We start from the raw sequence: 26,867 nt of genomic DNA, 5'->3' as shown, positions 1-26,867 counted from the left end.
GGCAGCTTGCCCCTCAATGGCAGTTCTAGGCCCACCCTGGCCCGAGGCTGCTGTTCTGGCTCTGCACTCGTCTGTGAGCCGTCGGCCAGGGTTCCCCACGCCTCTGCAGCTAAGAGGCCTGCGGTGTGGGCCTGTACCCCACCGTCTTCTGCAGGAGAGGATTCCTTCCCTTGTGGGGGTGCCTAGCAGGGCGGCAGTGATCTCCCCTCTTCTTTAGGGTCTGGGTGCGAGGATGCTGGGACCATGGGCTAGGGCGGCCTCTGGGCCTCCTTCTGTTGCAGGGAGCTGGCCACGGCCAGGGCACCGCCCTGCACGAACCGCACGAAGTTGTCCCCAGCCAGCGGCCCCATGGCATACAGGCCCTCCTGCTGGGTGCTCTGGTAGGTAAAGGGGTGCACGTCAACGGGGTTCCTCTTGGCACTCAGAGGCTGGTCAGGGTCCAGGGCCAGGTGGGCACCGGCCCCCGGGAGGAAGGAGAGGTCGGGGTGGGAGCCGATGAGGACCAGCACCAGAGAGACGCAGAAGCCCTTCCGGAGGCCCTGGGGGTTGCAGAACACGGCCTGGCCGTCCTCCCGGCAGAGCAGCAGCCTGTGCTCGGGGAGGCTGCGGTAGCCCTCGTAGGGGCTGGGTGACAGGATGGACTGCTCGCGCATCATCTGGTGCACCTTGTGGTACTCGGGGTACAGCATCTTGGGCAGCTGGTTGAACACCAGGCCGGGGTCGTCCACGGGCCGGCGGAAGGCGTGGATGACGGGGAGGTTGTAGTGGCGGGCGTAGAGGACCGCGTCGGCTGCCGACAGCCCCGCGCCCACGATGAGCACGGGGTCTGAAGTTGGGGTCACAGTGCCCACCCGCCTGGCCGCCTCCAGGGCCGACAGCTCGTGGTGGACGAAGGGCAGGGCCTCTCCAGGGATGCCCAGCCGGGCCGGGCTGTCAGACGTGCCTGTGGCCAGGACCACGTTGCGGGCGTACAGGGAGAAGGGCTCGTGGCTCTGGTCCTCGGTGGTCAGGAAGCCCCGCACATGGAAGAGGGGACCGGAGTCCTGGGCTCCGGAGCCGCCGGGCTCAGGCGTCCTCCACTCCACCGCTGTCACCACAGTGCCCGGCATGAAGTTGCCGTCCAGGCCCTTCTTGGTCACGTAGTCCCTGTAGTAGTGCGCGATGTCGCCGGCGGTAGCCCGGCTGTTTCGAAGGCCTCTGCGGGGAGGGATGCCGGAGGGTGAATGTCAGAGCCAGGAGGGGATGTGGGAGTGTTGAGGACTCGGGGGCAGGGGGAGCCAGATAGTGACTGTGCCACCTACCGGCCATGGGGATTGGCCACATGGGTTAACCTCTGGGACCCTCAGTCTCGTCTCTGATAAAACAGAGGTGATGAGGGCGCCTGATGGGGGTGCGCTTTACAGGCGGCCCTGGCTCAGATCCTGGCTTTGCTTCTTGTGAGCTAGGTGCTTGAAACTCGGCCTCAGTTTCCTCACTTGCAGGGGGAGGGTAACGATGGAAATGGTGCCTGTTTACACGGCTGTGGCGAGGACTGGGCAAGGCGATGGGAAAGAAGCACTTAGACAAGAACCTGGCACGCGAGGCAGTGTGTGGCACGCCGCAGGCGCCCCTGCTACGATGCCCGCAGAGGACTAAACAGCGCTGCAGGTCAATACGGCGGGTTCCACTGGCATAAAGCCTCAGAATAGGCACCACGGCCCTGCGGACGCAGAGTTGAGAGCAAGGTTCCCCCTGGGGGGGTGGGGGGTGGTGGTGACTGAAAGAGTTCCAGGGGCATATCTCGGGATGGGGGATCTATTTCTTGGTTGTGGTGGCTGGACTTCAGGGGTGTCCGCTTTAAGAAATTTCCCCAACACGTAGGGGTTGTGTCCGTCCCTGGATGGAGGCTGCATTTCAGTAAATAAGTTGATCGACACCACCAGTAACCATGCGGTGCCCTCGGTGTCCATCACCACCATCCTATCACCATCGTTACCACCATCACCATCATCACCACCACCACCCACTGCTCCTGCCGCCCTTTCTGGGGTGATGACAGCTGGGCCAGTGTTGCTGGTGGCAGAGGTACAGGCTTGGCCTGACCTCAGCGCCTCCCTCTGGCCCCTGTGTGACCCGGCTGAGTCACTCTCCCCACCTCTGGACGCTTGTTGAGGGCGAGTTCCCTTAACAGAATCCCTGTGACCACAGCATGACCAGCCGGCACGAGCTCATCCCTCATCGCCACGGCCATTCCGGCAAACCCAACTCCTCTGTCTCCTACTGAATGGACACTCTGGGGCTTATTTCTGTGGGTTTCTCCCTTTCCCTTCTGTTCTACTGAAAGCTTCTCAAGGACTGTCCTGGAAAGGCTCCGGGAATCTGGTTACTTATGACGGTGGCACACTGGAAAGAGCGGAAGCCCCAGGACAGGCAGCACCTTTGGAGTGGTGTATCCAAGGTCATGTTCAAGGGCAATGCTGGCCTTCCTGAGGGGGTAGTATGTGGCCATGTCAAAGGATGGCTGCCATTTGCAACAACACGGATGGGCCTGGAGGGTGATGCTAAGTGAAATAAATCAGGAGAAGGACAAAAACGAACGGTCTCACTGGTGGAATGTGAAGAGGACAAAAATAACCAGCTCAGATTCTGACAACAGAGTGGGGTTTCCAGAGGGGAACGAGGGGGGGCAGTGGGTAGAAGGGAACTGTTGGTCGGTGTGGGGTGGTGACTGGACATTTGCTGGAGGGTGTGGTGACAAAATGTACCCCTGGAACCAACACAGCTATAAATTCATGTTACCTCAAAAAAAAAAAAGTCCAGAACTGTCAGGCCGGCATGAAATTGCACGGCCACAAAAGGAGGAAGCAGGCGAGGATGCGCGCGCGCACGGGACGTGCACATTAAATTGGAAAAGCGGAGGGAAAAAGGGCAGGTGTACACGGGCGCTGCACCTGTCTGCCGGGAACCCATCACACGCAAGCCTGCACGCCGTCCTGCCGAGTTAGCAGGGACAAGAAGTTTCTGAGTCAAAGAGACTGAGCCCCGAGGGGGAGACGGGTTTGTGGCCAGGGCAGGTCTGGGCTCACTGCTGGGGGGGGTGGGGGTGGACCTCACAGATGCAGGGACTCTCCTCTCTCTCTCCAGGGGCCGGCAGGGGGTGCGGTGCGGGGTGTAGTGCTGGTGCCACAGGAAGAAAGGGGGAGAGAGATCCCGAGACGCACAGCAGCGGGCACAGGTGTGGGGCGGGATGAGCTGTCTTAACTGTCAAGTTTCTGTGGTGTAGTTGTGTTTCTGGTGCAAAAGTGTGAAAAAGAGGAGGAGCATCCTATCCGCTGACCTAGAAGGAAAAGGACTGTCCGGGCCCAGCTCCAAATCAGGGAGAAAAGAATACTGGGGAGCCTGAGCCAGAGGAACCAGGCACCCCAAGGAGGCTGGACAGGGAGTCTTGGCCAGCCCAGCTCTGCCTCTCATACCCCTGAGGCCCTGGACAAGTCCTTCCCACCCCAAGCCTCAGCCTCCCCCACCCCCAGAGCAGCAGGCCTGCGGCTCTTCACCTCTCGCTCTCCGGCTCAGCCTGGGGGCGGGCGCGGGTCTCCCCTACCCTGCTGGGCGGGCAGGACCACTTTACCTTCTCTTGTTGCACATCCAGTCCTTGACCTGCAGGTCAGGGAGCCCCATCCACTGGCCTTGGCTCAGGGTCACCATGGAGCCTTCAATATTCTGTGCAGGAGACGGGCGTGCGTTCTAGGCCCCGCTGAGCCCAACCACGCGGGCTGGGGCCGGCGGGGCAAGGGGAAGTGGGCACAGAGGAGGGGCGCATGGAAGAGTCCCGACCCCACCTCAGGGGGAATAAGAGAGGGAATCTGGGCGGGACTGGCCCACCCCGCTGCACCACCTCGGGGCCACCACTCACATGCCAGGCTCCCCCAGGCAGGTTCCGGCCCAGGACCACATGTGGGATGGCCCGCTCCTTCTGGAACTTCCAGGTGAGCACAGACTCCATGGTGCCCCCAAAGTCTGTGTCCGGGCGCAGGAGGGTGTCGAAGAGCAGGGCCACGGGGCTTTGGCAGCGGCCTTCCAGTCCTTCTGACAGGTAATCCAGGTCCTGAGAGGGGCGCAGTTCAGGAGGGCTGCGGGCCTGGGACCCTGAGCTGGTCCTGCTGGTCCTGCTGGTCCCGCAGCCCAGGAAGCCTGCCACTCTGCACGCAGTGCCGTGGGCCAGTTCGAGGCTGACGTGCCATTCACCTGCCTGATTCTGCCAAACCCAGTGTCCCCCCGACTTGCCGGTAGGAACCTTTCTGTGCACCTTCGACCGAGGAGCAAAGGCCCAGAGAAGGCATTTTTTAAACCACCTTTTGGACCAACGGCTATCTGCCCGCTGGGGTGGGTTTAGGGGGTGGACACGGGTGGCCTCCCGGGGCTTGGAGGGTTGGTCAGCTTGTGGGGTTGGGGGAGTGGAGCTGATTCCCTCAGCCAGGTCCTGGGCCCTGCAAGCTGACTAGGTGCCCTGGCCTTAGTCTCTATAAGCCAGTGGTCCCACCGCACTAGTTGTGACACCCAAAATTGTCTCCAGCTTCCAAAGATCCCCTGAAGAGCAAAATCCCCACCCCCTGTCCCGGTTCAGAAGCACTGGTGCGGAAAACCGGTGGGGCCAGAGGATGGGGCATCAGCCGGTTCTCTTTCACCAGCTCTGTGGCAGATAACTCGGCCTCCTGCCTGCCATTAATAAACGTGGGTGTGCACTTTTGTCTCAGGAGGCTGGGAGAGAGTCCCCGGAATGGGGCGCACCTGGTCTAGGATGGAGACGCCGGGCGCCTCAGCCAGCTTTCTCTGCAGCAACGGGTGTGGGTGGATGGTGTCAGGCCTGGCGTAGGGGGTGTAGCCCGAGAGCAGGTAGGACAAGCAGATGCCCGAGGGCCCATTGCCTGGGGAGAGAAGGTGGGCGTCAGAGAGAGCAGGGCCCCGAGTGCCAGAGATCACTGCCTCCTGTGGCTGTGCCAGGCAGGGAGCATGTGAGATCAACCCCCAAGGGCTTACCACGTGTCTGGAGCTGAGCTGCTTCACCAACAAAAAAGTGGTGGGGATGGCAGCCAGCACTTGCCGAGGGCTTCCTAGGTGCCAAGCTTTTGGCTCAAGTACTTTTAGTAATAGAATAATCATGAACTGAACTCGTGGTTCTGTTGCAGGCCCCACCCAAATGAAGGCCTGGGGTGCACACATTAGCCTACTGTGCGTTCCCAATAATTAGTCAGGGATCTGCCACTTGCCACTCTCTTTTCCTCCTTTTACACTTGAGGACGTGGGTGGCACAGAGAGGTGAAGTAACCTGTCTGCAGTCACACAGCAGTGCAAAGATCACTAGGAATTGGTCCAGCCCTCCCAGAGCCTACAGGCCCACTGGTCAGACAAGTCAAATACTGCAGTCCAGACGACTATTGCTGACTGTGTGCTGGGGATCATGGGTGCTCAGGAGGGGGCTTACGCCACCCTGGGGGCCATCTGCCTCTACATCTAAGCTAACCGTGCTGCTTCCCTCTGGCCCTTCCAGGACCATGAGGCGCCTGGCATGGCCTCTATTCTGGTCAGCCTTTCTCTACTCCCCTTACTTACTTTGTGCTGTTCAGATTATTATTATTATTATCAAGTCGAATAGCATCAGGATGAGCCACATTTGCAAAAGTGGGGCAGGAGCCACGTTCTTTGGCTGTGGCCCCTCTTGTGGGCACAGAGTCCAGTGCTGGGCCCAGGTAAGCGCAGGCTGGCTCAGGCTTAGAACAGGCCCCCCACGCCCTGCTCGCTGGGCAACCTGGGCAGATCCTCTGTTCTTGACTGGCAGGCACTTGGCAGGGTTTCGTGGAATATTTTACACATCACTAAGCCAGGTACACAGTGAAGGCTCAAGGGCCAATTTCAAAGATAATTGTGAAGAAAGACTGGGCCTGGATCCTGACCCTCTAATCCCCAACCCCAGGAGCTCAGAGCTGCCCCAGATCCCCCATCCTTACCCGCCTGCCCCGCCTCAGTAGCACTCACCGATGATGATGACATTGAGGGGCTTGGAGCTGCTGGTGCCAAGGTGGTTCTTCCTCCAGAGGCTCATGGCTGAGGCTGGGGGGGCGCTGGGGTCTGGCAGCCGGCCTGGGGCAGAGGGAGGAGGGCGAGTGTGTTGGTGGACATGTGGCTCCAGCCGGTGGCCTGTTGTGGCCCCGAGGGCAGAGTGCAGCTCCTCCGGAGGCTCTCAGGACACCACCCCCTTCTCCTGTGCGCACACCTATCCCTTCCAAGCAGGCTGTCTCCTTATCTAGCCCTGCAGGGGCCCCGCCCTGCTCCGGTGCCTTCCTCTCTGCACTCTCCCCGTATTGGCCATGGGCAGTAACAACAGCTGAAGCTCATGATGTATCTTCCAGGAGGCCAGCCAGGGGGCAGGCCCTGCTCAGCCCCCATGCCTGATTCAGCCCTCTGGTTCCCTATATGGAGGGCGACTTCTGTGCCACCACCTGGCCCTGGCTGGGTGCTTCCCAGCTGCTGACCACGGGCCCGCACCTGGACCTCTCTGTGTCTCAGTTTCCTCATCTGTAAATCGGTAATAATGCTCCCTTCCCCATAGGGTTACTGGGGGGCTCAGGGAGGTGAGATGTGCAGAAGTACCTGCTGGTGGGTCTGGGAAGGGACAGGAAGGCCCATGTCCAAACATGCACTTGGGAAAACTGAGCGCTCGCTCTGCACGCCGGCGCCCCCTGCTGGCTACAAGCCCGAAGCACTCCCAGGGACCCGCTCCCATTCTCAAGGCCGCGGGCGCCAGGAGAGTCCAGACCCAGCCCCGGGAACCCTGCAGCCCAGCAAATGCCCCTGTCCTACGCCAGGCAGCCCTGCCCTACGCCAGGCAGCCCTGCCCAGTGCGTGAGGCACCGCGGGCATTCTGCGCTTCCTGTGGGCAGTGTCTGCCAGAGGCTTTCTCGTGTATTTTCCAGGTCCACATCCCACTCCCGAGAGGCGTGCCGGGACTCAGTGTCCCACAGCCAACTCTTTGGATCCAGGGTGAGCCCAGGGCGAACTGACTTTTAAAGCCCAGGCTCTGCCTGTCAGCAGCATTAGGCCACGGCGGGGGCTCACTCAGGGTCCCACAAGCAAGGGGTGAGTGGGCACAGGGCGAGATCACCCAGAGGGCCAGGGATGTGGGCCCAGGGTCACCCGCTTTCAGAATTCTCCCAGAAAAGGCAGACACCTGGGTTTTTACGTGCCTTCCCTGGTTTGGAAAAGAGGCCACTGGTGCACATTTTTGGCAAATCTTGAGGAGGCCAATGGGAGATGGTGGGCCAGCGTGGGACCACCTGATACGTGCAGACAGCCGCACAGACAGGCTGGAGAGAGAAATGGGGTGTCACCCCCACCGTGGCCACACAGACCTCCCACAGCACTTCACAGTTTGCCAGGAACTTACATCTATGCGATAACATCAGGTCCTCTCAGCGATCTGGAGAGGGAGCTGAATCCCTTCCCTTCGGCAGGTGAGGAAAGGGGGGGCTCAGAGGGTGAAGGGTATGCCCAGCACCCCACTGTGTGAGGTAGCATATTGGGGCCTCCCTCCTCTTCCCTCCTCTGAGGTCCCCTGAAAGCAGCCTTCCTTGCCTCAGCTGCAGCCCGGGACCACCGGCCCTCCTGTCTGGGTAAGTCCTGTGTCCCCCCAGCTTCTCCCCAAGGAACAGTGGGAACCTCAAGGCCCTTTCCATGCCTGGTTCCCCACAGGAGCTGTGCTTTCTGCCTGGAGAGCACATTTTGGGGTGACACCACCTCCACCGAAACCAACAATAACCAGTGGCTCACATTTCTGGGCTCCGGAGGAGTTGCTAGGCGCCACGCAGTGCTAACCCTTGGTGCACGGCCGCTGAGGTGACCCTGGTTTAACAGGGTATTGTACGTCCTCGACCACGCGCCCTTGTTACAGACGTGGAAACGGAAGCCATGAGTGTCCCACAGCCCTGCACAGTCTGTGAGGAGCTTGACCCAGCTTGCCAGGACCAAGCTGGCCTCCATGGTCCCGTCGCCCTGCCCCAGAGTCTCCTCCCAGCCCCCCGACAGCAGGGTGGGGTGACAGCTCCCGCCAGGGCTCCCTTCCCCTGATCAGGCTGAAAGGCCCTGTTCATGCGCCTGACCCTTCTGTCCCAGCGCTGCTCCCAGTGGGGAGGGGACAGTTGCTCAGCAGCGACCTGGCCCTGGGTGTGCCTGGAAGAGTTCTCAGGGAGCTCTCTTCAGGCACCATCAACCCCCAGGGCCCCCAGGCCCTGTTGTCACTGCCCCCCCCAAACAGCAGCAGTATCCTTGCTGGACGGACCCTATGTGTTAGCATCTCTTATGCTTGTGGGGACCCTCTTTATAGATGAGACCACTGAGGCCTGGTAGTTGAGGCCATGGAGCCAGTGCAGGAGGAAACTGCCCCCTGAAATGAATGTCCCGGGGCGCCTGCTTTGCCTCCTCAGTCCCTTTGAGCCCTCCCGCCACCGTGAGGAGGCACTTGCCCGGCCCTGGTCCAAAGGCGGGGTCAGGACCAGCCCTCACCACATGTGGCGGGACCTGCCAGGCTCCACTTACCACCAGGGCTTGGGGACTCTGAGTCCAGTGCTCGCTCCCGGAAGTCACCAGATGCCACATACATGAGGTCACCACCCAGAGGCCGATGCAGAGGTCACTTCCTGTGTGGCAGTACAGTTGTCCCCAAGTCCCGAGCAGCTTAAAGCCCCCACCTCGGAAGGATGTGGCTGCCTGCCTGCCACCGAGAGCTGGAAAGGGCAGCTACTTCCGCTTCCCTCACGCTTTGTTGTTCTGTCGAGATGGGACAGTTTTTCACGTGAGTCCCTCTGGTTGAAGATGCCAAATGTCGACTGGAAGAAGCCAACATGCAAATTCACAAACTCAAGCATCAGAGAAGTGGAAATAACTGCCCCGGCCAGGGTGCCCGCTGGGGTCTACGGCATCTGTGCCTCTGCGGTCCCTGCGCTGAGGCCGCCGCGGGGCTCCGGACACCTGGCCAGCGCCGGTTATGGGCAACTCTGGCGGCCTTTGCTCCTTTCACTTTGGCGTCACCCGCCTCCACCCAGGAGTGTCCTCACCACCAGTGCTGCCTCTGGAGACGTGGTGGGCGGGTCCCTCCCAGGGGATGACATAACAGGCCTTCAGGAAAGAGACACGAGGCCGTGGAGGGGGGAAGACAAGGAGGCGCTTGGTCACACCAAATTACCAGCCATTAGTCACCAGGTGAGCCCGTGGCCCAGTGCCTGCCCCAGTGATGATGCTTCACCTGCCACTGAGACCTCCCTACGTGGAGCCCCAGAGCCCCAAGGCCCCCTGGCTAATCTGACACTGCCCTCATTCTCAGCACCCTCAAACTTTCTATGAGAAGACCGCTCCCGAGCCCCCGGGGCAGGGACACCCGAGCAGGAGAGGCAGGGCCCTGCGGCCTCTGGACACTGGCAGCACGCCCGGGCTGGCCACACCTCTTTCCTGCCAAGAATGCCATCACGTGGGCCAGGGTGTCTGCAGCCAGCGGGGCAGCTGTGGAGCTGAGGGTGCCAGGCACCTGGAAGTGGGCACCGAGGAGAGGTGGAGGATGAACCTGGGGGTGGGAGAGAATGCTGCCAGGCCCCTGGGGAGCCAGCATGCACCTCTGCCTGGGGCCACCTGTAAGGCCCCCTGCCTGGCTCCATCGACCTGCTGGCTGGCCACCCTGCCAGGGGTGAGTCACCTCTTCCCCTTCATTCCCCCCTAACCGCCCCTTGCCTGGTTCAGGCCACTCACCTGATGGGCAGGGGCTCGGGAGACTGGTAAGCCTGGACTAGGTGGGCGCGGGGTGGGCCAGGGGGTCACGGCGCCTGCAGGAGCAGGATGCCCATTACCCTGTGGGGATCCCAGAGGCTGTGAGAGGCCAGGGGAAAGCGAGGGTATTTCATGGGCTGGGAAGAGGCGGGCGGTGGGCGGGGCCGGGAAAATCACTTTCATAAGCGTGAGTCAGCAGGGCTAGGATGAATGAACTTGCACAATCTGGGTGGGGGGAGCAGTCACCCCGCAGTCCCAGGGCCAGCCTTAAAGGGGCCCCTGTGGGACGGGACCAGGCCAGCCCCAGTCCTGGGGCACAGCCAGTGAGCCTGGGTCCCTGGGTCCCCTAAATGAGCCTTCTCCTTAAGGAGCTGGAATCCCCTCTCTCATTCCACCTGACTCCACTTGGCAGCAACCTTCTCCATGCGCCCCCCCCCCCAATAAAAAGCCCTCTGGCACCAGCTTGCCCCTTCCTGGGCAAGACACCTCGTGTTCTCATTTGAACAGCGTGGCTAAGCTGCAGCTCTCGCCAGGGCACGCGTGTGGAGAGGTGGTGCCCTGGCTATGCTGCCCAGAAGGAAGCCTCCCCCTGGCCTGGGCCTCTTTCCCCACATTTTCTCAGCGCACAGGGCTGTGCACCTCATGTTTTGCTTTTCTTATTTTATGGTCTCGCTCTCCCCACAAACCAGGACATGGGCTTCTTTGTGTAGGCAGGAGAATGTGCCCGTGTGTGCTTCATCCTGCGTCCCAAACGAGCACGATCCAGAAAGGGGGAGCTGGGGAGGAGGCAGGGGCCTTGCTAATCCAGGGGACCTTTTCTTTACTGGTGACACTGGGGCCCGGCGCCCTCTCGGGCCTGGGCCATCTCTGGCAGACCCTCTGCGGCCAGGCCCCAGGGGTGGCAAGAGAGGTGCTGACCTGGTGTGTAAAATTTCAGGGAAGGGATGCCCCCAACACCCACGGCCAAGAAAATAATGGTTTGACGCCATTGAAACAGGAATCAAAATGAATGCCTGAGGTCTGGGGTCACCAGAATGTTAGCATTTCCAGCGCAGCCCGAGGTCTGGGGTCACCAGAATGTTAGCATTTCCAGCGCAGGCAGATCTGCGAGAACGCCCTGCAGAGCCGACCTGGTACCTGATGCAAAAAGAAAAACCGGAATCCTGCCACCACCTGTAGTTCCCCTCCCCTACGACTCCTGGCTTTTCAAACACAGGGCCCGAATGCTCCACGTGCCTTGATGGAGGATTCGCTGCCTCTGACAAGGACGACGTGAGCCCCAGGAAGTGTGTCTCTCCTGGCCCTGGCTTTGGCGGCCCAAAGGATGCAGGCCTTGCCCTCAGGCATGTGCAGCACAGAACACGCAAGCACAGAACACACAGCATGGAACATGCACCACACAGAACACCACACAGAAGCATGGAGTTCAGCCACCAGGTCTGACTACAGAGTTCCTTTCCAGGACAGGGGCAGGGCATGGGGCCTCACTGTGAAAAATGCCTGTGAGGATGCAGAGACCTGCTGGGAACTTGAAAGGGGGTGGTGGGGAGGGAGGGAGCAGATGGGGATGGGAGGATCAAAGTGCTGCCCTAGGGAGGGGCTGGTAGCTGGGGCTGAGTGCACCAAGGATTTGGGGCAACAGGAGAAGCTGGAGTGAGAAGGGGGCGCTGGGGTCGCCAGGTCCTGGGGATCACATGATTGGTCCAGGAGGGGCTGCACCTAGGTGTGTTGTGGTGGGTGAGTGGACCCTGGGCTCAGGCCTGCGGACTGGGTGAACTAGGGTAAAGCGCTGCCCCAGGAGCCTCCCTAGGAGCCCTGGGGTCATGTGACACAGTATGGAGCTCAAAGTGGGGGGGGCTTCCTGCCCCCCCCCCCCCCCCCCCCCCCCCCCCGCTCTGGGAGGCTCGGGCCCCACTGGCTTCTAGTCCTGCTGCAGGAATGCTGGGTGACCGTGGGCTGCTGACCGATGTCTCTGGGCCTCTGTTCCAAACGGGGATTTCTTACCACCGCTCCCTGGGTGTGGGTGTACACCCCAACAGGGCCTCGCCAGGGTTTGGAACACATGGGGAGCAGGGGAGCAGTGACGGCTAGCAGTGCAGCTTCCGCTGGACGTACCTCTGGCTCTGGCCGTGCCACTCCCCTGCAGCCGCCTTGCTGGTGCCCCTTCCCCATCCTGGGGCTCTGGTCTGCAACTTCCCGGTATTTTTTGGATGTAAACTGAGGCAGAGAAAGACATCCAGGGTCAGAGACTCCCGCATGAACGTCTCAGCTCGTGGAGGGCAAGACTGAGGCTGGGGATGGGGTTTGGGAGGGCCGGGCCCGGGAAGGAGGTGGGCTTCCTGGACCCCCGTCTCTGGGCACTGGCTGTCTTTTCTCCCTGGCCTGCCCTGCTGCCCCTGCCGGCCCTGACCCCTTTCTGGATTTTGAAAATTTGCTGACATGGAGGATTGTGGGAGAGAAGTGGACTTTCTTCCCTGCTCTCTGTTTACCTGCCAGGAGATTATCAGAATAGAGTATGTTGGGTTGCTTCCAGAAAGCTCCACTAAGACAAAGATAGATAATGCCACAGGGAGATAAGAGGCAAAGGTCAGTCCAAGCTGTGGAGAGGGAAGGAGCAGGGGGGGTGTTTGTGGGTTGACTTTGGGGGACGGGCTCTCTTGGGCTCCACGGGGTACGCCGACTCCTCTAAAACTGTCCTCTTTCCCTGTCCTGACCGAGAGTTCAGGCGGCCACCTAAGTACCTGGAATCTGAGCCTCTAAATTCAGATGTGTTAAGTGAGGCTGCAGATGCAGCAAATAAAAACAGAGGTACCCAGGTAGCTTCAATTTTCAGATAAACAGGAAAGCAACATTTAGGCTAAGTGTAGCCCATGCTATACTTTTACTGAAAACTTTTGGGGATAAACTCATACTAAAAGCTTTTTCCATTTTCTGAAATTCACAATTACCTGGGCATCCTGTATTTCATTTGGCAAATCCAGCTGTACATATAAAATACACGCGAGATTTCAAACAGTCATACGAAAAACCCCAGCAAAAGGCAATAATTTTATCTGGATTATACAGAATGAAAATATTTTGGACATCTTGGGTTAAATAAGACATATTGGTAAAATTGATGTCGCTCATTTCTTTTTACTTGTTTCATGTGGTCACTGGAAAATGCAAAGCTCTGTGTACCCCTCTCTTTATGCCCCCACTGGGCCCTGGGCAAGCTCCTCCCTATGCATACAAACCCGACATTCCTGGGCTCCACGCGGAAAGCCCCGCTGTATTGCAGGAACTCCCACGCTCTGCCAGGGCAAAGCCGGACGGCAGGTCACGCTGGGCATGGCAAGAGGCTGGGCAGTGTGACTTGTCTGGGTTTCCCTATCTGTGCACTGCTCTTGCCAGGTGCAATTGAGAGAAGGGGCCTGGCTTGAGGTGGGTGAGGGGCACAAGCCTGTTCTGCTTGGTATGACAACCCCCGCTCCCCCAAGGGTTCTCCCCACCCCCGCTGCCAGTGCTCAGGAGCTGGGAACCAATGCAAGACAGGATAGGGGAAGTTCAAGGTGCTTCCCTGCGGGCCCTGGTGCGGAAACAGATCAAACCACCATTCCTCTGTCCCTAAGATCCTGGACCATTCGAGGGGTTGCCTCTGTTCCCCTACCACTTCTTCCTTCTGTTCCTCCTCCCTTCTCCCTTGTGCTGCTCCCACAACTCTGCCACTTGCTGGGGTTCTCCAGGCACTGGGAAATGCCGACCCAGCATTCTTTACACACAGTTGAGGCTCAGAGAGGCCAATCTTGAGCCTGAGGACACACAGCACGAGTGGCAGAGCTGGTGCTGGAAGCCAGGGCCTGGGCCCCTCCTGGAGAAAGGAGGACAACCAACCAAGGAAGCCTTCTTCCTGCCTCAGACACAAAGGCAGGCTGGGGGCCATGCTGCCGGCTTCACAGGGTGGCCATACTGTAAAGCATCTCCCGGACCGATGCATTTCATCCCTATTACGGCCCAGCAAGGAAGGCGTGAGTGCTGCTTTTCTATTCTGCGGGCAAGGAAGCCAAGGCCGGAGGACATCTATTGCGGACCCTCGTCACAGCAGAGCTGAGATGGCGACAAGTTCTGCTGGGTTTCCCGCAGGACGAGACAGGGCCCTCCCGGTGCCTGGCAGGAGCTAATATTTGCCCTGTGCCTCTCGTTTACCAAGCACCGTCACCCACCTTATCTCATCGATTCTCTAGACAGCCCAGAGAGGTGGGCAAATATTTTCAATGACAAGTTTAGTTTGCAGATGAAGAAACCCAGAGGGATTTGCCAAGGCCATGTGGCAATGAAGTTGGGGGGCGGGGTGCTGACTGCAGTGTGTCTGGTGGCTGAGCCCTGGTCACCCCAGGACAACGGTGGGAGCTTTCGTTCCCAGGAAAGAGCGGAGCTCAGCGAGGTTCATGACCGGGAGTCACCCTAGAGCACTGAAGGAGATGGTGTCAAAGTTGGCATATACCCGGCATCCCACCTGGAGGGAAGGGGGTTCAGGGCCAGAGCAGGAGGATGGGGGAGGCCCCCAAAGGAGCATCTGCACAGATGAGAGGCTCTCCAACCACATTCTCTGCTTCTTTATTCCCCCCACCTCAGCAGCTTCTTGTCCTGTGGGTCCATCTCTTCCAGCTGTGTGACTCTGGACAAGAGACTTGACCTCTCAGGGCTTCCATGTCCTTGTCTGAGATATGAATGGATAATGGCTTCTCCCTGTGCCCCTCCCCCCACCCCTCCTTGCACCTGGGGATCACTTGGGGAGAGTTTCAGGGTACACTGGAGCCCAGGGCCCATCCCAGAGGTTCTGATATCACTGGGCTGGGGCGCGGGAGACACAGGGATCATCCTGGAGAGTCCCATGAGCAACAGGGCAGGTGTCCCCGGGCCGTTGGATGAGCTGAGATGCTGTCTGGAAACAGCCTGGCCTGTGGAGGTGCCCAGCACATCAGGCCCCCTCCACTGGCACCCTCCTATTATAGCCACATGCTTTAGGAAGTTGCAGGAGCTACAAGAAAAACCTTTTCAGGTAAAGCCAGGCCCCTAAGAGCCAGGGCTGAATGGCCAACCTGGTCTGGCCTCACGAGGAGCCCCAAGGCCACCAGCTCCACCGATGGACGGACCTGGAACACACCTTGCTCATTTACCACCACTCATGACAGTGACCTTCAGGCTTCAGGGTGGACCTGAAATTGACCTCCAAGCCCACCCCTTCCCCCACTGTTTCTCTGCATGGCCCTTCGCAGGGCTGGAATCCTATGTGCACCCCCGGTCCCACCAAGAAATAGCAACAGTGAACAAGGACGCGCCCACCACAGCCTTGACATTCAGAGCAGCTGCCCTAAGCAGCTTCGGCGCCAGTGTGGAGGCCACGCTGTGAGAGCAGAGGGGAAGCGCTGGCTGGAACACGGCCGCAAGTGGACTTGGACGAAACAGCAAGGCCAACTGCACAGAGCTATGCCACCCCCACATGTGGGCCGGAGGGAGGAACTGCAAAGGAGTCAGGGGCAAAAAAGGGGAACCTGGACAGACTCATTTTTACAATTCTAAGTTCCATCTCTGCATAATAAGCGATCATCGTCACAGCTGAAAACCAACGGGGCAAAGCTTTTCTGTGCTTTGCTTCACTCACGGAGGGAGGGCCAAAGCCTGGCCTGGGACACAGCAGCAGTTGAATAAATATTAATCGAATGAGAGAGCGGATCTCGTTGCTGGACAGCGCATGCGGGTGGCCGGGGCACCTTCCAGCAGTCATGCCCGAAGGCAGTTCTGGATGCAGTGGTTGGTGACAGGGCCCTGGGGCACCGCCTCACCGACCCTTCCTGCAGAGGGGCAAGTGCACTGGACTCAGACTCTGGGCCGGGTCTCAGCTCTGGACCTCACTAGCTGTGTGTCCTTGGGCAAGTTACAGTGACAGCTGTTCCTGGGAGAGTGTTGCCCGCTCCCCCCTGCCCCCACCAAGTAGTCTCTAGAGCAGTGGTTCCCAAAGTAGAGTCCCCAGACCAGCAACATCTGGAAAGTTCTCAGAAATGCAGATTCTCAGGCTCTGCCCGAGGCCATCGGATCAGAAATTCTGGGCCTGGGTCTGTATCTTCAAAGGCTTCCTGGTGATCCTGTGCTCTCTGAGGTTGAGGACGCCTGCTGTCCATGTCACGCTCACAGACACTGCAGCAGGTGATTCGTCTGACTTGACCGTGCCAGGGAACCTACACTAAGTCTCCGGCCCTGCTTCTGTGCCCCAACTCACTCCTAACCCATCAGCACGTGCCTCTGGGGCCCCTCGGCACATGACAGGGCTGAGAGGTGGTTTTGCAGCATTAGTGGAGGGCTGGCTGGCCAGCCCCTCCTCCAAGCCTCCTGGCCTCCTAGCAGGCCTGTGGCCCTTCTTACCCAAGGTCAAGGCCCTGGGAGCCGGAAGCAGCCCAATTGCCTGTTGGCCCTGGGAGCAGGGGCATCGCTTTCTTTGTTTCCTTTCCCCCACATGCGGCTAAAAAAAGCAGCAATGGCCCCTGTTTCGCAACCCCTTCCCCCCCCCATCCCCCCCACCCCCTGCTGGGTTTCTGGGGCAGGCAGGTCAGTGACCTCATTTGCTGTCACATGACAGACTCCTTTCCCAAGGACTGGAGGGCGAGCGGCCGCACGAGCATTTGACCAGGGGCTCTGCGGCCCACGAGCGTTCCTAGCATGGGCTGTGCTGGAAGTCCCAGCCAGAGGGCTTTGGGGCTACGGGTCCGATGCATGCGGGACGCAGGGGTCTGCCCTATCCTTATGCCTCCTGGCTTTCATAAACGTAGGAGCTGCCAATCAGACCCTGTGCATCCCCCTGTCCCTCACTAAACCACTTCCAGGGGTGCCTCTACCCATCTGGCTCTAGGGAGCTGGCAGGCCTGGCAGACAGGCCCCAGCAGGTGCCAACCTGGAAGGGCCTCACGCCCGTTGCCTCCTGCTCGGCCCACACCTCCTGCCTGGCTTTCCTCCAGCTGTGGGGTTCTGGGCAAACCTCTTGAGATCCATTTTAGATTCTCTGCAGTTCAGACAAGGGTGGGGGTATCTGGACCTTGCATTTCCTGGGCCTTACTTGTCTGTCCAGTTTATTGTACTGAGGACTTAGCAAGTTCATTCTCAGCCCCACAAACCAGACCTGATAAACCAAGTGCTTCAGGTCCAACTGTCTTGAGTTAGGGGCAGGGCAGAGAGTCTCACTGTGCATCCCCAGGGTGGGAAGTGGGCAGCTTTGAAAAACTGGGGCCTGAGGGAGGGGCGGGAAGAGGCTGAGGGGCTGGCCCAGGCCTTGCCAGGCTGAGCTTGGAGGTTGGACACAACCTTGGATGGCATCATTGCAGAGGGAGCTTCCCCAAGGCATGGTGCTGTGGGGGGGTGGGGCAGTCAGAGGGAACCAGGAGCGGGCAGCTGTGGCAGCTGGTCAGAGAGCTGGCAGCACCTTAGACTGGGGCACTGGCGGCTTGAGTGGGACATGGAGGCGGCCTGGGTCTGCTTTGTATTCAGCGTCAGTGGGACTTGGTGATGGATCAAAACTAGGGTGTGAGCAGCCCTGTCAACTGAAAAGCAACATACTTCCAAAAACAAGAGCCTTGTTGGACAGCAGGGCCATTTTGATGGTGCCCAGCCACTGCCCATTTCAAACTACCATCCGGGCGGACTAGGGAAGAGGCGAGCATGCTGGGGTCTCCCCGTGTAAGTAGAGTGGATCTGGTGACCTAACCGCTGGGCTGGAGCCCAGGAGGCAGCCATGCTCCGCCTGAGGACATGAGGGGTGGGACTGGCAGGTACTGGACTGGGGGGATTCCTGGGAAGGGGACAGATGAGGCAGGGAGCCCAAAGGCGAATGTCCATGTTGGGAGGCCTGTAGACTCCCCAGCTGGGTATAGAAGGTTGGGCTGTGGGGACCCCAAGGGGTATCTGTTATAGCATATGTGTGGGTGCTGCTGGCAGAGATGTTGAGAGCCTGGGATCTGAGAGAAGAGGCGGGGGAAGGGGGCAGCAGGGGAGGGGAGGAGAGTGGAGAGAAGCTGGGGTGGCGCTGAGAGGGTGTCACCCTAACAGCCGACCCGCCCCCAGGGAGCCTGCTCTTCCTCAGAGCTCAGCAGCACTTGGCAGAAGCTTCACCCCAGGGCTGGCGACTTCCCCCTTTCAGCCATGGCACCAGCCCCTCCAGCAGCGTCCCTGAGAGAGAACCAGCGGCTCAGCTGGGGGCCAAGGTGCCCGGGTGGCTCCGGGGAGGGAGGGCAGCTGGGGTGGCGGGTGAGTCAGAGAGGGCAGAAGGGCTGGGGCAACAATGGTAATGATAAGCTGTGCTTTATGACGTCCCAGTGAGACGCCCGAGCGCATCCTCGCGCCCCGCTGGTTACGTGTATCGGCCGCGTGTGCAGACAGCACAGCAAGGACCGAGCCAGGCAGGGCGATGGTGGCGCTCACCCCGCTCTGCCCCATGGGCTCTTCCTGATTTTGCCCAGTTCCTTCCTTCCCCAACACAAGACAGAGTTTTCTCTGTGGGTGTGTTGAGGAAATGAGACCTACCTGATCTCCTTGGTGCTCCCTGGGCATCAACCTGGAGCACAGCTGACCCCTAGCTAGGTGCCATCATCACCGCCGTCCCCTCGCCACGCGCCTTCTCTTCACCGGCTTCCACAGCGGCAGCACCGCTGGGTCCTGAGATAACGAGTCGTTCTTCTCTGCATTTCCATGTTTTCTCCCCTGACCCTACCCTGCTTGTACATTTGGGAGGGGAGCAACCCGCTGGCGGAACCGGGGCACGGGGAGAGTGCTGGGGGAGGGGCCGCCTGTCTGAATAGACAAGCGCCCCCCTCACTCCAGGGCTGCACCCAGCAGGACCTGACAGGCCCTTGGCTCCTTGGACCAACCCACGAGCCAGCATGTTGGGCAGCCTGCCATCTGACCCCCCATGGCTGCCTGCCCTTCGCAGCGCTGGGGTGCCGCCAGCGGGCACGGTCAGGCCCAGGCAGGGACTGGGAAGCTCTGCGTGTTTGCCGCATGGCTCGAGGTGGAGCGGAGCTGCTAAGACGCCTGCGATGCGAGCTGGGGCCCAGTCGCTCTCCTCTTGGGACAGTCCCTGCCAGGCCGGCCCCGGTGTTTGAGTGGTGGACTCCCAGGCACCGAGGCTAGAACGTCAGCAGGCTGGGCCTGGCTGTGCTCCCCTTGCTGGGCAAAGAGGAGCATCCCCACATCTTCTCTGGCCAGAGCCAGGCCAGGTTACACAACAGGCGGCCCAGTGCAAAATGAACCGCAGAAAGTCACCACCTCTTGGGGGTGCTGTGACAGAGTCGGGGTGGAGGGAAATTTTTCCAGGTCGGATGGCTCTGTGCCCTGAATCCTAGCAGTGGGGTTCCTAGACCAGCAGCCTCGGTAGTGCCAGGGAACTTAGAAATGCATGTCCCTGGGCCCCAGCCCGGCCTCCCCGTCTAGGCAAATCACATTCTCTCCCCTTCCCTCTCACACATGGGCAGACACCGGCTGCAGCAGGGCGTCCTATTCTCCCACAATTCCATCTGCTCAGACATTAGTCGGAGTTGGCATAGACCCACGAGACCTTCCGTTTTGGCTGCCAGTCTTGCCAATAGCAGGTCCCCAGGTCTCCCACACTTGTGACCAACAATGGCTGCACATCAAAGGCCCCCAGGACCCCCTCCCCAGGTTCGCTGACTTTTGAGAGCGGCTCAGAGAACCTTGGAGAACGTTTACTTATTATTTGTTGCTGACGTACTGCAAAGGCTAACCTCACAATCCACATCAACAGCCACATGAAGAGACACACAGGGGGCTTGGAGGAGGGTCCCCAGCACAGGAATTTCTGTCCCCATGGGGTTGGGGTGCATCATCCCTCTGGCATGTGGACAGACATATTCACACATTTGGAAGTTCCCCAATCCCTCCTCCCCCTTTAGGCATTTCTATGGCGGTTTTATTAGGGTGACACCATCAATTATTATCTCTCTGTAGCCTCCCTCCCTTCCTGAGGATGAGGGGGTGCGGTGGAAACATCCAGATTCTAATTATTTTCTTTCTAGCGAGCAGCCCCTACCCTGAAGCTGCCGGGAGCCCAGCAAAATTGGCTTCCTTAGAACAAAAGCTGCTGCTATCACCCAGGACATGCGAAGGGGTTTAGCTCAGGGTCAGGAACTGGACTAGAGATCAACGCCAGAATCCCCGATGTGCCCAGCACCTTCGTAGGTTAGGAAATGACAAAGGTTTGAAGAGCTCTGGCCAGGAGCCAGGGATGAAGACCGAAAGATGTTATTTTTTAGTGCACCGCACCAGCACACCCGCCCATTGGAATCTTGAGGCCGGGGACGCAGCTGGGTTCCCACCAGCCCCCCAAGGGTTTGGATGAAGCTGCCCAGGTCGAGCAACGCTGACTCCCTAAAATGGCGATGGTTGATCAAGATGGAGGGCCACTTTCTTTGAGTAGAAAGATGTCATCATTACTCTAAGAAACCCAGGGATGTGGTACCCGGGCCGAGGTGGCTGCCGGGTGATCAGAGCGCCAGAGGGAGTCCTTGCTGGGCAGCTGGTTCCCAGCTGGCTGCACTGCTGTGCATTGACACCAGGGGGTCACCTGCCCCTGGCGGGGGGGTAGGGGGGTGGTGGGGGATGAAACACAAGGCTTCTCCCACATCGGCTCCTGCCCCTCTGCGCTGCTTGGGTTTCCCGGAATCCCCTCCCTGGGCACTGCCCTGCCAGGTACCCTGGCCAGCTGGAGCAAGCAGGCAGGAGGTCAGAGGGCAGTAGGTGAGAGCGGTTAGGACAGACATCTCCCTACCAGCTGGCTGGGGTATGGTGGAAAGTCCAGGCAGTGTTTTCTGGGGTGTGAACGCTCCCACCAAGGTCAGTTTGCAGTTAGCACCATGCCTGCTCTGAACCAGGCTGTGGAGTGGGAGCAGGGGTGTCCCTGTCCTGACTCGCCCCTCACAATGGGGGTCTAGAGCAGACAACTTATCCAGTGGAGTGAGGCCTAGTATGGCTCATCCTCTTGGCTTTAAATACAATTTATTAATTGTCATTTATATCATTTAATTTCTAGCAATGGTATGTTTCATCGCTGGCTCAGCCAAACCCGGAAAAATAAACGACTTGACTCTGCACCTGGGCCTGGGGTGGAGGGCTTCTGTTTTGTCCAAGGGCTTCCTGACCCCGCTCTGGTTCTGTCCTCACCCTGCAGCACTGGCGGTGCCCACAGGACAGGGAGGGGCTGCACTGGAGATGTGGAGCCTGTGCCCAGGGCCTCTCGAGGGCGCTGCATCTGCCTGGTCCACCTGGCACGGCAGGCAAGCCACCTGCATCTGGGCACTCAAAAGGCTGGAGTCGCTCTTTCCATTAGTTCTACAGGAAACCTGGTTGCTGGTGTTTCTGCCTTCCTTTCTAGGAGAGGGGTTTCTACCCTGACTCACACGCCGACCAAGTAGAGCAGGATGACTTTAGAGTATCACTTCCCAAACATGTTGACTGCACCCCCTTTCTTTCTGGAGCTCTTTGCAGAGATAGTGTTCCTTGGAACACACTTTGGGAACTCCAGGTTAGACGCGTGTAAAAATAGCACTGTCACCTTTAAGAGTCAGGAGACCAGAGATTTTGAGCTGGGTGGGATGGATGGAATTCAGAGTACTGGGAAGCCATGAGATACCAGCACCTCCATCTCTTACTCCTGAACACCTGGAATAATCTCCCCAGGGTTGAATCCAGAGATGTTGATTTAATTGGTGTGGCATGTGGTGCAGGCACCACAATTAAAAAAAAAAATTCCTGGGCCTCCCCTGGTGGCGCAGGCGGTTGAGTGCAACGCTGTGAGACTGTCCGCAGCCTCTGCAGCGCAGGTTCGATCCCGGCCAGTCGGCGAGGGTCCCACATGGCATGGCAGACCTCTCCTGTCTCGCCCACTGCTCCCCTCAGCAGTGTATTTCGTCAGCCTGCCTGTTCTGTTCCCTGCTCTGTCTCTGGTGAATCCTCTCATCCTCCCTCGCATCTGGCCTGTAACCCAGTTCTTATATAAATAAAGAAAGTAAATCTTTGAAAAAAAAAAAATTTCCTCATGTGATTCCCATGCACAGCCAGGGAAGCATGAGAAGGCTTAGGTAAACCTAGGGTCAGTGGGAGGATTAATGGGTGGGCTTTCTGATCTGCATTCTCGGGTCACATTATCAAGGGTATCAGCTACAAAATGAGGGGGGGTGATGGTCGTATTTAATTTTGCATTTATCAATGATATTTGATTCTGAACCCCACATCTTAATAGAAACACCTGAAAATTGGAAACTGTTCAGAAAACGAGCCTGCAGGTGGGAAGGCCTGTTCTCTGGAGAATTCCATAAACAGTAGGCACTCCTTAGAGCAATGGAAACTGAGGTCAGGGCTTGTCATTTGGCACACCTGCCCTCCCCTCTTTCAGTTCCAGGCATGCCCTGCTTTCTCTGGCTACTGCTGAGGAGCTCCCGGGAGAGTCTTAGGGGGGTCATAAGTTGTGGATGTGCAGCAAGGTGGAGGGGCCTCTGGGAGGGGCAAGCAGAGTTAATTTACACCTATCCATGATTCTCCAGGGTCACATGGGGAGACCTCCGAATTGAAGGCATAGTTCTGCATATTTAAGAGAGTGAGAGAAAGGAGCTGGGCAGGAAGCAGTGTGTGAGGGCACGGGGCCTGAATGTTGAGGAGCGACCTTGCCCTCTGTTCATGGCTGGATTCCATGCCGGGAAAGGCCTGGAGCTAGAGCTCAACTGAAAGCCACTGACTGAATGAACAAAGTCTGAAGTCTCCAGAGAGAACAGAGAGGTCTGGATTTAGGGTAAGAGAAGTGGTCAGGGAAGGCCTCTCAAACAACATTTCCTCCAAGACCTGAAGAAGGTTGGGAACCAGCCTTGGGAAGAGCATTCCAGGTGGGGAGAACAGTGCATGCAGAGGGCTGGGGCTGCAAAGGCCTGGGTGGGTGAGGGCAGCGGCAGGACCCCAGGGCACCGATTACTGGAGGTGAGGAATGGGAATATCACACAAGGCTTTGAGAGGCTGTGAAGTTAGGAAACTGCCTCAGGGGCTGTTTGCCAGCTGTGCTACCTGGAGCAAGTGACTTCACTTCTCACTTTCCTCCAGGCTAAGATGGGGATAAAAACAGCAAACACCCCACAGGACTGGGAAGGATGCAGAGCCCTGGGAATTGCGTGTGCACACAGTATCTTCTGCAGCAACGCCAGCTGCCACTACTGCCACTAGGACTGCTACTATTACTACACCGCCATCACAGAGGCGCCCAGGAGACGGCGTGGGCACAGAAGCCAGGTGCACTGGCTCAGGGTTCTGGGTCTTTTCCATTCTGGCTACTCCCTCCCAGCTCTCCCTGCACCTCCCTGCCGTTGCAGAGGGCCAAGGCTTTTGGATCCTGTCCAGACCCCTAATTGCGAGTTTCCGTGTAGCCAACTCTGACCACATTCCTGGAAAGAGGGCCTAAGCGCCTGCCTGCAGGCTGCCTCCTGCTGCTCTGAGCAGGACAGAACTAGAAACCCAGGTGGCATGCCAATGGCTACAGGGCTGTGTGGGGTGTTGAGGGGGCTCGGACGGCCATAGGGTGGTGTCCCAGGAGTTCAGGGTCATGCTGTCCCTCTGCAGGAGCCTCCTGGCACTGGCAGGGAATGGGTGGGGCTGGGCCCTGGGCAGGCACCAGATTCCCTGCCTAGCAGACTGGCTCTGGGCAGGTAGAGACAGGCAGAGGGAGGTGCAGTGGGTTGGAGATGGGAGACAAAGCCAAAGCCTTCCGTTGCCCCTGTGCCCTGTGGAAGCTCCCACCTCTCCTGATAGGGCGCCAAACGGGTTCCCTGACCACCCTGCTGCCCCGGCCCCCAGAATCACTCTTCCTTCCTGCCAGCTGCCTAGAATCCATCCTGACTCCTCCTTCATTCACACCCCCATCCCTCAGCAAATTCTACCGACTCTACCTGTAGGCACACACAGGTGGGGTTTCATTACCACACAGGGCCCCTGCAGACGCCCGTCTCTGCCCAGGAGGGCTGCAAAGCCTCCCAACTGGGCAGTGTAGCTGCCCCCGTCCAAGTTGATGGCAGCCCCTCCTCCATGCAGTCTCTGGGATAATCACACCAAATGAAGACTGGGGTGCCCCAGCTCTCTGGTGACTTCCCTTTCACTTAGGGTACAGACCCAGTCCCTCCTGACCTCCTGTCTCACTTCTCTGCTTTCCTGGGCTCTTCACTGCTGGCCTTCTCATCCCTGGCCTTGGCACATCCCCAACACCGGGCCTTTGCACTCGCGGCTTCCTGGGCCCAGAATGTTTTCCCCTCCTGTTCATGTTCTGCGGGACTGTCTTTGTGTAAATCAGCAACTCCCAGCCTCCTTCCCAAGCTGAGTCTGTCCACTGCCCTCACCACCACTGACACACTTCCTTGATTTGATTGTCTAAATCCCCACACTGGGATCCGAGAGCTGGGAGCACAGGCTGCTTTCTGTTCCATTTCCTGGTGGCTCTCAAGCCTCTACAGAGCCTGGCACGTAGTAGGCTTTCAATCAAGGCCATGGCATGAATGGAACCCACAAGCATTCCTCAAGCAAGGGAGCACTTCTTCTGGGGCTGCCCTTTCTGTCCCTGGAGGAGCTACATCAGAGGGCTCCACTCTACGAGGTGCCTTCAAAGCCCCCCGCTCTCTGAGCGACCTCTTGGCTTTCCTCTGGCTGAGGCCATGCAGAATCCTGGGGGGAGGCTGGAGCTGGCTACTTCCTGGCCACAGGTCTGGGGCTGGTCAGGGTACTCACACGGTCAGAATGGGGCTAGCAAATTGTGCGGGAGGACTGGGAGCTCGGGGCACCCACCAGGGCTCCCTTCCTGTGGAGCTCACACCCAGCCTTCAAGTGAGGAGGTCCTGGAGGGCAGGAGTGAGGGAGAAGGCAGGGAGTGGGGAGGCAGAGCTGGGAGGGCACAGGGACTGAGGCTGAGTATGGGTTCCTGCCTGGGGAGTGCAGAGCTGGGGGGCGGCTGGGAGAGGGTACCTGGGGCAGGGGCAGCCATGTGGGGGCTTAGAGTGGGGTAGTGGGCTGGAGAAGGGCAAAGCTAGAGGCAGGGAGATGTGACAGACTGTTGCCAGGGCTGGCGAGAGGTCAGGGAGTGGGCCAGTGGACAAACACAGTGGCTTTCAGATTGCTCTTTTGGAAATCCTGGGTTCTCTCCTCGGGACTTTCCATCCCAGATACTCTGGCCTGTTCTCCCAGCCCCTTGGCCCTCCCAGCACGCGGCGAGGCAGGTGTGGCGCAAGAGTTCTTGCTAACAGAAGAGCAGACGCTTAGCCATGGGGTCATCCCTGTTTACATATCATCACATATGAGAGGGGAAATGGAGTGGGGGGTGAAATGTAGCTCCCCCAAACATAATGCTCCCCCAAACGTGGTTCCCCTAAACATAGTGGATACGGCCTCATTTGGGAGCAGGGACTTTGCAGATAGAAATAAGTGAAGGATCTTGAGGTGAGCCAAGTCCAATGCCAAGGGCGCTTATGAGAGAAATGGCGCAGACACACAGAGGCCATGGGGCCGTGGGGGCAAGCCTGGGCAAGGTGGCCCCAAACCACGAACAACCTGGTTCCTCCAGAAGCTGGAACAGGCACCACCCCCCTCACCTCAAGCCCCTGGAGTCAGCATCGCCCTGCCCAATACCTTGATCTCAGACTTCAGGCCTCCAGGACTGTGAGAAAAGACATTTCTGTTGTTTTAAGCCACCCAATTAGTAGGAAGCAGGTACAGCCGGGATTGAGGAGGATTAAACTCTCACTGAGAGATGATCTTGCTTAGGATTACCTCTCCGACCAGTTTCAGGGACCCACCCAGCCACGTCTTGGGATTTGGGGAGGCAGGCTTGGCCCAAGGAGCCAGAGAGGCAGTTCTGGGGTGGGGGCATTGCCATCTCCCGGCACCTGCACCTTGGTCTCCCGGGAGGACACCCAGGCACTGTGGGTGAGGCCAGGGGACAGCGGGGAGCATGTGAGGGGCCCGCTCTGCTGGGCCTCATCTGCGGGTGGCTGTGATCGTGAAGTTGAAAGCTTCGCTGTCAACCTCAGAGACCTTTCAGATGGAAAATCAGACCCAGTGGGAGGATGTCCTCCCAGTCATGGCGGAGGGAAGACATGTGACTCTGAGGTTGGAGGTGGGCGGGAGAACGTGCCAAGACCAGGGATGCAAAGCAGGGGCACCATTTACAGCCCATTCACCCAGCCCCTGGAGCTCGGCATGTCACCTGCATTGCATACGGGCCCTCAGCTTCCCCACCGGGTGCTGTGACCATCACCTTATAGACCAGGAGACTGAGGCCACACACCTTCCCATGGTCAGTGCCCAGTAAGTGCCATCCTTGCCAATCTGTGGTCCCTCTGCAGGACTCAAGGCCCACAGGGAGGACCACGTGTATGCGGGAGGGTGCACTGAGTCATGGATGTCAGGCTCTGGTCTAAGCCCAGTCTTGGAGTCGGGAGACCTATAATACTGTCACTGGGTGCAGGGTAGGGGTCCCACCACAGAGGCAGCCCCTATACCCCCAGAAGCCCAGGGCAGGAGGGACCCACTGTGGTTAGCCCATCTTACTGCTGGGGTGATTGAGGCTGGGGTCAGAACTTTCCAGAGATTGCAGGACACGAGGTAACAGCTGTGCTGGGGCTCCCACCCAGGTCCCCCAACTCCACAGCCCACATGCCTGACTTTGCTTGTCAGGACCAGAGGGCCTGTCTGCTACCTCTGGACTCACCTCCTCCTCTCCAACCAGGCCAGGCCCCATGGCTCCCCTGGGGGCCTCCCCTCCCATTGCTGTGGCCCCTCCTTACCTGATGATGGACAGGCTGGGTGCCTACAGGTGACCAGTGCCACCTGAGGAGGAGCAGGCACAGTGGAGCTGGTCCTTCCCTGGGGTCCCCCCCTCCCCCCACTTGGATGCGGCAATAGGGGAGCTGGGACAAGAGGCCAGTCTGGCCTGTTTGTTGCATCACAAAGTCCTGCCCTGGCAGGTTGGAGGGGAAGCCTCAGAGGCTCTGCCCCAGGGGCCTGGCCCAGCTTCC

General features: G+C 59.0%; 1 protein-coding gene across 5 annotated transcripts; it reads right to left on the bottom strand.

The window, feature by feature from the left end:
* Positions 1–246: 246 nt before the first annotated feature.
* Positions 247–26,795, bottom strand: OSGIN1 (oxidative stress induced growth inhibitor 1). 5 transcript variants are annotated; one of them, XM_037516241.2, is made up of 7 exons: positions 26,637–26,795; positions 11,905–12,006; positions 6,013–6,117; positions 4,768–4,904; positions 3,893–4,084; positions 3,608–3,699; positions 247–1,197 (listed from the first exon to the last, which is right to left on the bottom strand). In XM_037516241.2, the coding sequence occupies exons 3-7, from the start codon at positions 6,077–6,079 to the stop codon at positions 249–251; spliced, it is 1,437 nt and encodes a 478-aa protein (XP_037372138.1). In that variant the 5' UTR covers positions 6,080–6,117; positions 11,905–12,006; positions 26,637–26,795; the 3' UTR covers positions 247–248. The 5 variants fall into 5 exon arrangements, with proteins under 5 accessions (XP_037372138.1, XP_037372136.1, XP_037372137.1 ...); XM_037516239.2 differs by lacking the exon at positions 26,637–26,795 and adding an exon at positions 8,569–8,858 and having other exon boundaries at positions 11,905–11,945; XM_037516240.2 differs by lacking the exons at positions 11,905–12,006; positions 26,637–26,795 and adding exons at positions 8,569–8,858; positions 10,708–10,926.
* Positions 26,796–26,867: the final 72 nt, after the last annotated feature.

Source organism: Talpa occidentalis, unplaced genomic scaffold, assembly GCF_014898055.3.
Source record: "Talpa occidentalis isolate TD23 unplaced genomic scaffold, MPIMG_talOcc4v2.1 talOcc4.17, whole genome shotgun sequence".
Taxonomy (NCBI): Eukaryota; Metazoa; Chordata; class Mammalia; order Eulipotyphla; family Talpidae; genus Talpa; species Talpa occidentalis.
This window is presented reverse-complemented; position numbering and strand designations above follow the sequence as displayed.

Bases quoted from the DNA above. Each gene is read 5' to 3' on its own strand.
- OSGIN1 (XM_037516239.2), bottom strand. From the start codon at position 8,632: ATGTATGTGGCATCTGGTGACTTCCGGGAGCGAGCACTGGACTCAGAG. The intron at 6,118-8,568 runs GTAAGTGGAGCC...CCTCTGCCCCAG, and splicing joins AGAGTCCCCAAGCCCTGGTG to GCCGGCTGCCAGACCCCAGC. The intron at 1,198-3,607 runs GTAAAGTGGTCC...CCCTCCCCGCAG, and splicing joins TGGATGTGCAACAAGAGAAG to AGGCCTTCGAAACAGCCGGG.